This window comes from Stegodyphus dumicola, chromosome X2 (assembly GCF_044657685.1).
Source record: "Stegodyphus dumicola isolate Sdum_Otavi_A_Nest chromosome X2, ASM4465768v1".
Classification (NCBI taxonomy): domain Eukaryota; kingdom Metazoa; phylum Arthropoda; class Arachnida; order Araneae; family Eresidae; genus Stegodyphus; species Stegodyphus dumicola.
In genome coordinates, this window is record NC_140781.1 from 124,345,554 (window position 1) to 124,360,739 (window position 15,186).

The following is a 15,186-nucleotide window of genomic DNA, read 5'->3' on the forward strand; positions in this document are numbered from 1 at the left end:
TAATTTCCGATCAATGACAATGATTACATGTTTTAATTTAAATTTTTCCTTTTACAATTGAAATATTATTCTTCGTGATGATTTAACTCCAGTCCCCGTTAAAACATTATTAACACTTTGCTTTCAAATTACTTCAAAACATCTTTCAAAATATAACTTACCAGTATGGATGCACACTTTTAAAATAATTCTACTTTAATTAAACTTAGGAGATAATATAATTAATTAATCAATACTGTTTAGGAAATAAATTATTATTAACTAACTTTGCAGCAATTGCGCAAGTAATAATAACTTGAATTCGCACTAAATGGATTTAAGATCATACAACATTATATATATATATATATATATATATATATATAAATCATATATATATCATTTATATATATATATATAAATCAAGACAGAATCATGTCTATAGCTGTAAAAGTACTATTTTATTATCGTATGATTACCAATCTCCTACTTTTCCGCAAACAGACAACTCGTATAACTTTTACGGAAAAAAGAATGGGACATTTGTTTCATAGCTTAACACGCTGTTTAAAAATTCAAAAATGTTATAAAGAGTCATTAAATGAAAGGAATATATTTTTATTTTGATACTTGAAATTCAAAATAGAATAAAATTAAAAGCTCATATCATTTTTATAACATGGTCTTCTCATTTAATTTTATGAACATAATAAATACAATTTTTAGAGTGAAAGATTTTGAACAGGAATATTTCGTATGGCACTTAAAATAATTTCTGCACCTGCTTCTGCTAGAACTGCATTGTGGTGCACATGCAAAAAAAAAAAAAAAAAAAAAAAAAAAAAAAGCAAAGATTAAAACAGAATTGTGTCTACCCTAAAGCTTTTTGTTAAAAACAAGTATGCAACTTTTATTTATTATGAGTTAAAGATTGATACAACACAAGAAATCTGTAAGTTTCGACATTTAGGTGTTAATTTTTCTCAAGTATTAAAAAATATTCTTTTAGTATTTTACAAAGTATACAAAAGGAGTCAGACAAATGATTGACAAAACAAGTTCTGGAATAAAATAATTCCTTTTTATATGTTACACAGTTATATACTTTTAAAAATATAAATTTTAAATTACAGCATTAAAATTAATTAGAAAGAAAAAATGCAAAGTATTTCCTAATTTTCAAACTGAATAGTAATACACAGTTGCATATTTTTAAAGAAAGATATCAAGACTACTATTTTACGCTTTTTAAAACATATCAAAATATAAAACAGGTAATAAGTCTGTTTTGTACATCTATAAAATATTTTAGTCTTCCATTTCAGAAACCTTAACTTATAAATTTAACATTAATTTTCTTTTAATGCAGATAACACGTGACTATGAAAGTGAAAGGGGTTCTCAAATTAGAAGACATTTGGGAAGCATGGTGGAAAGATGGAACAATTCTTATAAGTGTATATTGATATCTGAGAAAAAGATAGAGTAAAAAAATCATTTACACAGACATTTCTTACTTATCTGTAATGTTATAGACAATAAGAATGCTAATTTTTTCCAAGAAAACTGGGAATTGAAGACATACTTTATTTTATCTAAATTTCGAAAAATCTTTTTAAAACATATTTTGTTTTAAATTTTATGAAAAATCTCAAAAGAAAATTAACAACTGCTAGATAAAATATTTAAGCAGTGAAATAACAATTAATAATAATACTTTTAGAGAGTTAATGGGAAAACTCTATTAGCATTTTTTTCTGAAAAATTAACAGAATATAAATGCAGAACTCAAATTTTCATTAACTTGGTCCCAACTACAATGTATTATGCATTTCTGTCTTGTTTGGGTTTCAGTACCTTGATCAAGTGGAAAATATTTTAAAACATGGTAGATGAAAACTCAAGAATTAAGAGAAGAATCGTTAGAATCTATTTTTGGCATTCCCACAAACTTCAAGCTCGAGAACCCCGGAATTTAAATTCATTTTAATTGGTTGATAAAGTCCACTCATTCGAATAAAAAAAAGTCTTATAGTTCCATTTCGAAACAGCTATCCTTATGGAAATAAGTTGTCCTCGCAAAAATTGCTGGTTGGATAGATTATATAAGCTTGAGATTTAAAAATTAATTTACTAATAAAGAAGCACACATACAGCATGAGTAAGAGATAAATGCAAGCATGCAGAACTTGCTTATGTGGATGGCGCTTTCATATATTAATGTTGATTATTAGGAAGTGTCAGAAATTCGGCAGCAAATATTAAAATTCAAGGTTCAGTATTAGTGAAGGAAACATTCTCCAGTTTATATTAGTTTTCAGAGGATCTTTGTACGAAACGAAGTTGTAGCACCAACAGTAGCAGGTAAAAAATAAAAATTATACTGCAAAGCTGAACACACAGCACAGCCACCCATATTACAATTAGCAGCAATATTTAGTGATAGACATGTTCTCAGATGTTCCTGGAAATCCGAGCACAGTCAAAGCTAGACCTCTAAGGCTGAAGGTGTAGGATTTACATGAGCTTCTGCTTAGCACATTCAGGGCACAATATATCAGGACCGTCAGTGATGAAGCCTTTGCCCACCAGAGAGGCTTTACACATAGCACAGATAAAGCAATCATTATGCCAAGTACGATCTTCGAAAGAGATGAAACGAGTGCCGCCGATACCTAAAAAATACAAAAAATAATCATTAGCATTAATTCAGAATGAAAATTAATATATGTCCCTGAATAAAAGAACACAAGATAAAAACTCTCAAGTGGTGCATATTTCAGCCTACATCCAAAAATATTGAGCATAAATGATTTTCTATGGAAATCTTCATTCGTTACAGATGCTATGCTCTGTTAATATACTTTTAAATCAGCAAAGAATCAGGTACTCAGAATAAGCACTTTAATTCTTTTATAGATGCGACTTTAAAACTAGAATTACTGATCTAGAGCGGTTATTTATCGAAATCCATCAAATATTTTCAAAGCTTATGAATGTAGAGATGTTACATGTCTATCCACGCAGTTTCTTGGATCGTTTGACGAATACTCTGCAATTTTTATTTAGCGCAGACACGCTTAAATAAATAAGAATGAGATGCAGAACTTGACCACAAAATCTTGTGCAAATGTAATTAGGGAAATCTGTGTCTCGTATGCAGAAAATATCTTCCGACAAAGAATGAGGGTCATAAATTTTCTTAAAAAAAGTGAAACAAATGCGAGACATATTGTGAAAGTAGGAATTCATTCTTGTAGCGAAATTCGAATCATTTAGTTTCAATGAGATCTTAGGCTGAAGAACAACGTACTTTTACTGTGAAAGAATTTTTAAAGAAAACGTGAACTACGTGATTCACTATGTATAAAGTTATAAGGTATTTCTCCCACTTCCCTAGCGTGCCTTCGTGGTGTAACGGTAGCACCCTGGGGCGGTATTCCAGAGGTCCGTGGTTCGATTCCCGGCGAAGACGGTTGCATATTTTTCATCTTTTCTGCTTCCAATTAACCTAATGACTCTACAAGGGGCGCCGGAACTAAAAGGGTTGTGGATGATGATTCTCCGCACCCAGGATTTGGCGACTAGGTCTCCTAAAACCCTAGTCGCCCTTAAAAAAGGGGATTATATAAGGTATTTCTCCCACTTCCCTAGCGTGCCTTCGTGGTGTAACGGTAGCACGCTGGGCCGGTTTTCCAGAGGTCTGTGGTTCGATTCCCGGCGAAGGCAGTTGCATACTTTTCATCTCTCTGGCTTCTAAAAATAATCCTAATGACTATACAAAGAGAGCAGAAAGTTTGAAATTTATAGAGGTACTTTTCCGCCAGGCCATTTTGTTGAGACATGAATGAATTTAATAGCTTGGTAATGGAAATATCTCAATATGAGAGCATCTTGTGGCGAACAAGTACGTTCTTTGTTTGATTCCTTTCTTTGAATTTATTTCAAATCCATAGACTTTAGTGAAGTATCCCTCCCAATTTAACAGCCGAAATACCAATTTAACAAGAAGCTGATTTCCGATGTAGATGTGTAAAAACGCAATGCATAAGCATGAAACAGACCACGTATCGAATAATTGTTAAACAATTCGATACGTGGTCGAATAATTGTTAAAAATAAATTAAGTGAAGAATTTATGCTCATGACACTTTCAGAATCACCCGATCATGGATACAAACTGTATTATTCACAGTAAATTTGTTTCGCAGTCCAACGCTACAACAAAGCATACCTGTTTATAGCAGAATTAAACGAACTACAATTATTCTGAAAATAATGTGTAATAATACTAGGTATAATTCCATCAAGACCTGTAGATTGTTGCAAGGTGAATAAAAGAGGCAGTGAAAGTAAGTTTGGAAAACACATACAGATGATCGGTTAGTAGTTGTAATAAATATTTATTGGTTTAATCCAGTTTCTGTTTAATGATATTTAAGCATAGGTAATCTAAATATCCACCACCTATACGCAATGGCAGCGTGGAGTTTCCTATTTTTAACGTCAGGAAAACTCATAAACATATGTCGAAAACAGCGCTTAACAGAAAACTCACTCCTCTCTATTCACACATAAATGAAGAAAGAAAATGCTTATTAAACGGTTCACTCCACTCTATCTCACATATAAATATTGAAAAAAAAAAACCCTACTTAGATAATCACATTTTTAACTAAGAGCATTTTATATTCTACAAACACTTGTAATAAGTTGGATTTTGTGTCCAGAAGCTTTCGTGTAATCCTATTCTGAAAAAAGGGGAAAAATTCTTTTATATAATTTGTATGACATTTAACTATAGGACTGCAAGACTTGCTCTTTTAAAAAATGAACACTCAATCCCAAGCGCTACACATTAGGCCAATCTCTAGTTGAATGCATATGACATATCGAATTAAAGATAGCCAAAAATGAAATATTTCTTTAGAGTCAAGTACAGTTACCATTTTTAAGTATGCGGATTCAAAACAATCTGGTCTATTCATTCGAAGAGTTATTTTTCGACAAATACATCGGAAAAGATTTTGGAGCTTCACAAATTTGAAAAGCCTATCAGGATACTCATAAAGTTTACAAACATCACAAAACTTGTGCATGCCTGAAATGCATATAATGTATGTAGATACATGTCTATATACGAGTATTATCATTTACTGCTATAAAATAAGCACACATTTGGTATAAAATGTTAAAACACGTTACGATGTTAGCACACCACAACTATATACTTAATACGGCGCCATTACCAGACACATACGAATACAGACGGTTTAGTCTATATGAAGTCCTGAGACAGTCCAAGTGAATAAATAGTCTCTTAGAAATGTAAACAGATATGTATCAGCAATAAATGAACTTAAGACATGTTTTCCTACTAACTTAATTTGGAAGGCACATGCTTCGGCTAATATTGTAGTGAGCTCAGATAAGTGAATCAAGTTCAAATGTGTAAAATTGCAATGACGAGAGAAAAAAAAAATCAGTTACAAATTTTGCCAGCATAATGTAATTACTGTGAATTACCACCCAGAAACGGACAATATTTACTGATTTTATATCATCCGAAGTTAAATGCGCAATCAGTTCACAAATATTATTCAAAAGTTATTAATTATTTACGCTTTCGTGAGATAAATCATAGATAAACTTCTATGTGCAGCACTTGAACATATGCGTATTAAGACGACAAGCGACATAAGCTTAGTTGTGAGAACATTGACATCTTATCAAACTATCTCAAATCTTTTAACCATAAATCAACCACAAAATACAAAAACAATGAATCTGTTAGGCTGTTTCTATCAGGGAAATGAATTCCAGAATCAGTTTATAACCGATGAAGTTGTAGGGTCAGTAGGGTTATTAGGTTTTTTTCGAAACAGAAGACGTGAGAAATGTGCAATGCCCTTGCCGGGATTCGAACTTTGGACATCCGATTAAACGTCGACCTGCTTCCAGTTATACTATGAAGGCAAGCAGAAAGGAGGAAGAAAATACCTTTTATAAAACCTTCCCCCCTTTTAAAGAAGACTGGAAATGAAGGGACCCAATCGCCAAATAATGGTGGTGACAGATTATCATCCACCACCTTTAAATTCGGACATCACTGTAGAGGTTTTTTTTTTTTAATATTTTTTAAAGAATTTTTCGAAGCAAAGAAATTGAAGGAATTCGCATTTCCCTTGCTGGGATTTGAACACATAACCTGGAGGTCAAGAGACCTCCAGGTTATGTGCCGCACGTGCTTTCACTTACACTGCTAAGGAACGCAGAAAGGAGTTAGATAATACCTTACAAAGCATAATTTTAAATTATTGCGATTTAGAGCATTTCTCGATGTTGATTCACTCTTATTAGCTTATTTTGTATGATTATATTTGATCACACTTTTCTATTTATAGTCGTTTTAGAGCGAGGTCGATAAGTTTCCTAATTTTCAGTTAAGGACATGCAGTCCTTTTACATTATCGGACATATACACTTTGCGAGACAGACTTAATGCGCACATTTTGAGATTATTCATTCAGCAATAAATTTGGGGGGAAGGGGGTACGCGTTAATTCTTTTAGAAGCCTTGTAATACAAAAAGAAAAGTACCACACATTGGATTGGTGATGAAATTAATAAAGGTATTCACAAGATTTTCATTTTGTGCTTCTGTTTCATAGTATGCCTACAGAAATATCGGGTAACATTTCTCAATGTATTCTCAGTTTCTGCTGAAAAACTAAGTCTCAGAAATTTAGAAAAAATATGAGTAAGTCACGAGAGAAAACTGTTACTTGAAAAAATTTATTATTTTCTATTGCAAGTGCAATTTCAGATTTGGAAGATATGTTACGTATTTTGCTGTGACAAAAGCAAAATTTAGAAGGTTAACAACTCATAAAAAATGTAACAATAATACAACTAGAAATTTTCAGTTCTGTTTGCTAACATTTCGAAAATTACCAATGCGAGCTCAGGATGGTATACCTAAAACTCGCAGTTTTCTTGCTAGTAAAAAGTGAAAATCTTCTAACTTTAGCAGTGTGATTGTTTTTAAAATGTATGTCACTGAGACGGTGCAGGGCAATTGAAACTTGAAAAAAGGTTTGGTTTGGTTTTGGTTTATTGAGATTACGGCAAAGTACACTAGAGCTATCTGCCTAAGGGGAGGGATGCCTTCGTGGAGGACCTTCTAAGGAAAACTGGCTCGTATACACGTTACACATGGGGAAAACCACGAAAACTCCCATGCAGCTAGCCCGTTCGCGGGATTCGAACCTCGGACCGAACTACCAGCGTGCAGCGATTTTACCGCTCGGCCGCTGGTGGGCTGAAACTTGAAAAGGAGGTGTTTCCTTTAAATTTCTTTTAGGAAAGACTTATTCCTGACCATCAGGAATCGATGTTTCGATAGGCACTTGATTATAGCCTTAATTGCTAGAATCCGCGTCTTTCTATTAATACCAAGTTATTACTCATTTAAATAAATCCATTCTGCGTCCCATGAATCTTTTATACCTGTCCGTATTCATGTAGAACCAACAGGAAGCAATTGCAAACTGCCCAGAATAATATAATACGGCAAATAAATTAATCTCCCCTGGTACATACGAAACAATGTAATTCATAAGGAATTTAAAAATGTTCAATTAAGAACCCATTATTATCACCTAGCCAAAAGATTCCGTGAGGGCAGGAAAAAATAAGTAATTCTAAAATTAAAATCTACAACTATGATTCTAATGATCCTAATAAAATCAAAAGGCCAATAACCATTTTAAATTGGCGATTAGTCACTGAAAAATAATGTAACTATGTAGTATTTGATTATTGTTTATCTATACTTTCTGAGTTCTGTTTATGTATCTTGTGTAACTTTTGTATATCTGTGGTACAATTTGATTCGCTCTTTCCTGTGATGGGGTAATTACCAGCCCAACAGTTCTCTGCTCGTAAATTAGCGAAGTGGCCCCTATTATTCTCTTTTCTGAAATAAATATCTCATAAGTTATTTTAGAAACAATTTCGAAACTTAACGTTATTCGGTAAGGGGTAGAGCGATAAGCCCAGGCACCATGGTGTATAACTCCGTCAAGCCATGGGACTTAATATTTTGTTAAACTGATAGTTCACCTAAGAAGCGAGATTTATTTCAGAAATGGTTGTGTATAATCATCCTGCTTCGTTCAGACACAGATTAAAATCAACAACTTTTATTGACCTCTCCTGGTGGTTAGTTGCAACTAAAGACGCTAACTGCAGACTAAAAAAAGTCTATTACTTAGAGACAATAAATTTGTAAGAATCAAGCGATCTGCCTTTGTACAAGGTATTATTATCAAAAGCTAGAATCTTTAAGTAAAACACTTGATTTTGTTCTTTATGTTAATAAAATGCAGACAGGTTTCACATACCACCCAGACGGCAACAGGACTCGACACTGCCTACTTTCAGTACTACGTTCTTTTCAAACATAAAGAGTTGGATCGGGGAGGATAATACTCAACAGGAAGGCAACTCTTCATGAAATAAGGCAAGAGTTATAGATAAAACTTGCTAGTCTAAAAACATTCGCATTCTTCCTATTTGCATAACTCTCGGATCTAAGCGAATATGGCGCTAATCAGAGGAAAGACAAGATAGTGTTTAAACCAAATTTAATTGTTAGCAAAACTTAAAACAATCGGTCATATCCTTACTGGAGCTTTTCTTTATTTATATTCTCGATAGCGGCAGCGATGTTCATTTTAAACTGTACCAAACTGTTTGAATTGTTTATGAACGCAGTTTGTTTTAAAAGTTCCCATTACACTGAAGTGACAAAAGTCATGGGATACCTCCTAATATTTTGTCGGTCCTCCTTTTGCCCGGCGAAGTGCAGCAACTCGACGTGGCATGGACTCAACAAGTCGTTGGAAGTCCCCTGCAGGAATATTGAGCCATGCTGCCTCTATAGACGTCCATAATTTTGAAAGTGTTGACGGTGCAGGGTTTTGGGCATGAACTGACCTCTCGATGATGTCCCATAAATGTTCGATGGGATTCATGTCGGGCGATCTAGGTGGCCAGATCATTCGCTGAAATTGTCCAGAATGTTCTTCTAACCAATCGCGAACAATTGTGGCCCGGTGACATGGCGCATTGTCATCCATAAAAATCCCATCGTTGTTTGAGTACGTGAAGTCCATGAATGGCTGTAAGTGATCTCCAAGTAGCTGAAGGTATCCATTTCCAGTCAATGATCGGTTCAGTTGCACCAGAGGACCGAGTCCATGCCATGTAAAAACAGCCCAGACTATTATGGAACCACCACCAGCTTGAACAGTGCCTTGTTGACAACTTGGGTCCATGGCTTCGTGGGGTCTGCGCCACACTCGAACCCTACCATCAGCTCTTAGCAACTGAAATCGTGACTCATCTGACCAAGCCACGTTTTTCCATTCGTTTAGGGACCAACCGATATGCTCACGAGCCCACGAGAGTCGCTGCAGGCGATGTCGTGCTGTCAGTAAAGGCACTCGAGTCGGTCTTCTGCTGACATAGCCCAAGGAAGACAAATTTCGCCGCACTGTCCTATCGGACACGTCCCTCGTACGTCCCACATTGATTTCTGCGGTTATTTGACGCAGTGTTGCTTGTCTGTGAACATTGACAACTCTACGCAGACGTCGCTGGTCTCGGTCGTTAAGTGCAGGTGGTCGGCCACTGCGCTGTCCATGGTGGGATGTTATGCCTGAAATTAGATACTCTCGGCACAACACTCTTGACACTGTGGATCTCGGAATGTTGAATTTCCTTACGATATCAGAAATGGAATGACCCATGCGTCTAGCTCCAACTACCATTCCGCGTTCAAAGTCTCGTCGTATTAATTCTCGTCGTGCGGCCATAATCACGTCAAAGCCTCTTCACATGAACACAAATGAAAGCCCTGCCAAAGCACTTCGCATTTATACATTTTCTACGCGATACTACTGCCATCTGTATATTTGCATATTGCTATCCCATGACTTCTGTCACTTCAGTCTATAGTAGTCTATACTTGTAAGAGCCGAAGATCTCGGCTGAGATAGGCTTTTAAATATGATTCCTGTGGAAAAAACACTAATCCAGCGTCTTTGTTGTCTGACCTATTGTACCGAATCCAGGAGGCATATTCATCTTTCTGAAATAAAAAAAAAACTGTACTTCCAGATATATCCAGTATCTAAAAAGGGTCTCATGAATATCACCCACAATGACGGCTCTTAAAAGAGACATCTTACGGAAATGTTTCACACTCAGTACAGATCCACTTTCAAGAAATTTCTTACGGGTTCCTCAAATGACCTTCTAGTTGATGCTTCTTCTAAAATTTACTGGGAAATTATGCATGGAACTGGGCATGAAAACTGATCTGCATGCATAGCTCACAAAGCGTTATAAAAATGCGACCATGCTCAGCATCTCCTTTCCGAAAATGACTCATAAAATCCATTTATAACCCTGTCTATCTGTTTTGATATGAAGCAAAAAATATTTTGTCATCGATATGTATTATATTGCGTTTAATGAAACAATTTATTAAAGCTCTCTCTGAATACTTTAAACCTACACCATTTCCACTCTTAAGAAACACTAAAAAGAAACTTTTAGAAAGCTAAGAAACCAAAAATTTAAGAGAAGCTTCAAAATGTGGGAATTTTCTTACATAGGAATTGATTAAGAACCTTAAAAAAATCTGTGGGAAAGCTTCTGTGGAAAGACCTTATTAACAAATTTAAAATGAAACGTTGTAGCTAAGAAACAAAAAGTCTGAAACTAAAAATTCTACTTTCAGCTCTCGATGTGCTCTTTGAAATCATACTAGTAAAGTACAAGGAAAAGGTCCAATGAAAACATTCTAGAAATAGTTATATACAAAAGAACCTGGAACGTTGCCATGATGACAGATTTCAGCTGTTGCTTTCACAGATATTGCTCTAGAGATTGAAAAGGCAGAAAAAATATTAAACATGTCCTTCATCCGAAGCTAAAAAAGGCCGAATGAATGCTAGAAAACTAATATAGCTTATCTGATAAAATTTCTTCTCTTGAGATTAATGGCATGACAACAGTGAAAATAATTTTTGTTTTGCTGATTTTACAAATCACTTAAAAGAGATAAGTAAGTTTTGAAATTGCAAAAAAGGGGAAAATTAAATATCACGCAAAGACAATTTCCTTTAACTGTTCAATTTCATAGGCATGTGGAAACAGAAATTCTCGCTATTTGTATTTATGATGTCAACAAATACTTCTGCGAAAGCAAACTTCGAGCTTTCACAAACATAAAACTGAAATATTGTCGCGAAATAATACACGAGTTTTATGTTTTGAAATTAATGTTTATCCTCAATATAGTATAAAATTCTTCATTCGTTAACAATCATAGAGATCTTTCAATTTAACGTAGTTCTCTAAGTATCTATGAAAACAAGCATTGTAGTAAATCACATTATTTTTGTTTTATTTATCTGATATTACATTTGTAACAATTGGTGCAAAACAATCCGCACTGATTACATGCAAATCAGATATAAAAAGTTTAAAAGACATATTTTTCCACCATAGAAAAAGTGTCAAAACATGCATGCATAGTATTTATTTTGTTTATTTAACCGAGTACTGTTTTATGCCTTTCTCACGCAGCTATTATATTTCTGTTATCATTCTAATTACATGAAAGTATTTAAAAAGCTTTAGTAAGAAAGAAAAGAGGTTCAAGCACGAATATGGATTGCAGAGTAAATGGGAAAATATACTGCATTAATATACTCATGTCTTAGGTTCAATATATTATTGCAATATAATGTGAAAGTACGTAGAAATAATATGCATAATCAACGCTAATACACAAAAGGTGTTCTGTAAAAAACTTTACGAAAGCATCCTAAATGAATGCTCAAATATGTGAAGCTAATATACAGCGAATTAAATAATAATCAGAATATATAGATTTTAAATTTTTTATCTATTTGCTTTGAAGTTAAATCATAAAATAACTTTTTATGAGAGCAGTTTCGACATTTTCCCAGACATATTTTAAAATTTTAATATATGTTAAATTTCAGAAAGATCGAGAAGATATACATAACTTTTTTTTGTATTTCTATTAGTTACTTTAAGGTTCCTTTGAGTTCATATCCTTACATTGTATTATTTTTTTTTCAACTGTCTTGACACGTGCAATACACCTGGATGACTTTGAAGCCAAAAAAAATTCCATTTTAGTGCCAAATCACTGTGCACATGAGCCAAGTTATTTTCACCCTTTGTAGACGAAAGCTGTCAAAGAAACGGCATCTCACTTTTGTGGGTAAAATCGAATACGGTAAAGTATTTAAAAGACAGGCCACTAATAAAATTTTATTCAGACTTCTGTTACCTGTTATTATCACTAATATTTAAGTTTTCAAAATATTATCGTGTTTCCTATAAAACATCTTTGATTTATCATTAAGTATATTGTTTTTGAAATTGCCGACCAAATTATAATATTTTGGAGTCATCACTTTCTTTGGAAAATCTTTTCCTGGCTTCTTTGTGCATCATTTTAGTTTCGCTCCGAAATTCAATAATTTTACAAGTTATTTTGTATTTAGTTTCTTAAAACCTCTGATAAATAGTTTCCAATGACAACAGATAAGTTTCCAATAACAGAAAAGACACTGAAATAAATTTGGAATATTTTATCTGAAAATTGTGTTTTTGAAGCATGTTATTAAAATGTAAGGTTAAAAAAAAGCTACACACAGCTACAGGAAGAAAAACCCAAAGATTATTATCACGTAAAATATGCATTAATTACAGTTTGTTTCAAGAGCGGGGATAAAAATTCTGTACGCAAAGAAGCAAATCTTTCATAAAGTCTCCAGTTTTATCTTGCAAATGCACGTAGAATTAAAAATCAGCCACAGAAATTTGTTTTATGTTTCTGTTGACAAAGATTAAATATCTCACCTTCAATCAATTTCTTTTAGAGACAATTCCAGTACTCTAAAGGAAATTTCAGTTCATTATGATTTTTCTCCATTTGTAAATGCATTCTTTCGGCTGATCTCACATATTTTTAAAAAACCATTTCTAAATTTATATTCCAGAACATCAGATACAAAGTAAAAATATAAGAACAAGAGGAATCTTATTTTTAGAAAATAACAAATCTAAGATAATACAAGAAAAAATAATTTAAAATCGTTATTAATGTGCAGAAATGACATAAGCATCCTTTATAATGCATACGTTGTAATAAGAATTATTAATTAAGTAGATATGCATGTATAATTATCAAAATAGTAATTAATAAAATATTGCATTTCTTGATAATGAAAATATTTCCAAATTTTCGGAAATTCTTACACATATAGGAATAAAAGCAAATTATCCGTTTGTAATAATAAAAAATATTTCTCTAAGATATTTTTTCACAAATAGTGCAATTCTCAAATTTGCGCATTTACACACTGAACATTTTTAGCGAAAGTTATTCGTCTTTTTGTGTGTGTGTGGGGGGGGGGGCTTAATTCCTTTCTACATATATGTTTATGTATATTTCAAATGCTATAATTTTTACCAGATAGAATTTTGCATAGACGCTCAAAAACTTTAGATGTAATATTGAAATTGCAGCCAATGTTTCATCAGTCCGTCACTGAAATGTAACCGCTTATTGCTTTACATTCTCGGGGCTAAGAAACATTCGGTCTCACTCGAATTTGAATTTCGCATAATTTTATTGGTTTATTTCGAAAAAACATTAAATTTGATAGTCTAAAGTTCCAAACAACTGCAGAATGCGTAAGTCTCATGACACGTGTAGTCAAGTCAGTTTCAATCGAAAGCAAAATTTGTCCGATCTTTAAGTTTTCCTTCAGCGTATAAAGATTTAGTTTTGTAAAGCAAAGTTGGCAATTCAAGGCAAATTAAGACATCGATCCTCAAATTTATGGTTTTAGCCAGCTCGCTAAAAACACTCCGTCAATGGCCGAGTAGATAAAATCGCTCAATATTGACAGTTCGACTCGGATTGGAATCCAGGTGAGAGTGCTAGCTGCATAGTTGGTTTTTGTGGCTTTTTCCATGTGTAAAATGAATGAGAGTGAGTTTTTCTTAAAATATTCTCCACGAAGGCATTTTTTCTCTTAAGCAGACAGCCCTGGAATGCTTTGCTATATTCAAATAACCTAACCTCGCAAAAACCTTTACTGTAGATTGGAATCAAACACTTTTGTTTTACAAGTTTATTGACATAAGCTAAGAACTGCATTTATATCCACAAGTTTTGGATACTGTTACTTGACATGGATAAAGCTGTAAAATAAACTTGACGTAAAGCTGTAAATAAATAACCGAAGAGGATGAAAACAGTATGAAAAACACCGAAGCAGAAATAGAAATTTGGCACCAGTCGACCCAGATTTCTATTCAAATTTCTGAAATCAAACAACAATGCTTATTTCCAAAACTGGCAGCTTTCAAGACTGAAATTTAGAAAATCTATATTTCAATTTTCATTACATGGTATTATAAAATTAATTTTCATAACAGCATGCACGTAGAATTGATAAAATTTAACAAATTTGCATGGATTTTTGCCAAATTATTTTCATTACCCATATGAAATCAGCTATAATTTCTTATTATTTGTTAGAATTTTCTGTTTAAAGTTATCTTCTGTAAAACTCATCAACTGTAATGTTAACTGTAAGAGAAAACATCCTTGTACAGCACGAAAACATTTATTACCTGTTGCTTATAATTCCTCCAGTTTTGCCTCAAAAGAAGCTCAAGTGTCAAAATAACTATACAAATTACTTCATAACTTACCTAGTAAAACATAGCCGAAACTCAGTGTGACTTTCACGTAAGGAAAAAAAATACAAACTTACCTTAACTAAATAAAACAATAGCTTATTAATTTGTTTAATTGATTATAAGATATATATAGAACGTTCAGTCATTCAATTTTAAAATTGAGAACACTAGAAAAATAAACAAATGGGCAATTTCCAAGGTACAGGGAGAAAAACCGATCTATATAAACTAAGATCTTAAAGCACATATGAGATCATCACAACCAAGAGTATAAAGTACACATATGTAGCTATCTACATAAAGCAAGAGAAAAAGACAGTAAAACTTTCATGACGTACTTAAATAAAATTCGTATTATATTTGACCATTTTTAAATTTCAT

At 33.1% G+C, this 15,186-nt stretch overlaps 1 protein-coding gene across 5 annotated transcripts in view; it reads right to left on the reverse strand.

Annotated features, from left to right (window-relative positions):
- Positions 1–581: 581 nt before the first annotated feature.
- LOC118200798 (four and a half LIM domains protein 2-like) overlaps positions 582–15,186 on the reverse strand; it is a 332,872-nt gene continuing 318,267 nt past the window's right edge. For all 5 annotated transcript variants that reach the window (XM_085809013.1, XM_085809011.1, XM_085809012.1 and 2 more), the window contains one exon: positions 582–2,654. In XM_085809013.1, coding sequence (XP_085665139.1) covers positions 2,497–2,654 — 158 coding nt within the window. In that variant the 3' untranslated portion in view covers positions 582–2,496. The remainder of the gene's footprint in view (positions 2,655–15,186) is intronic.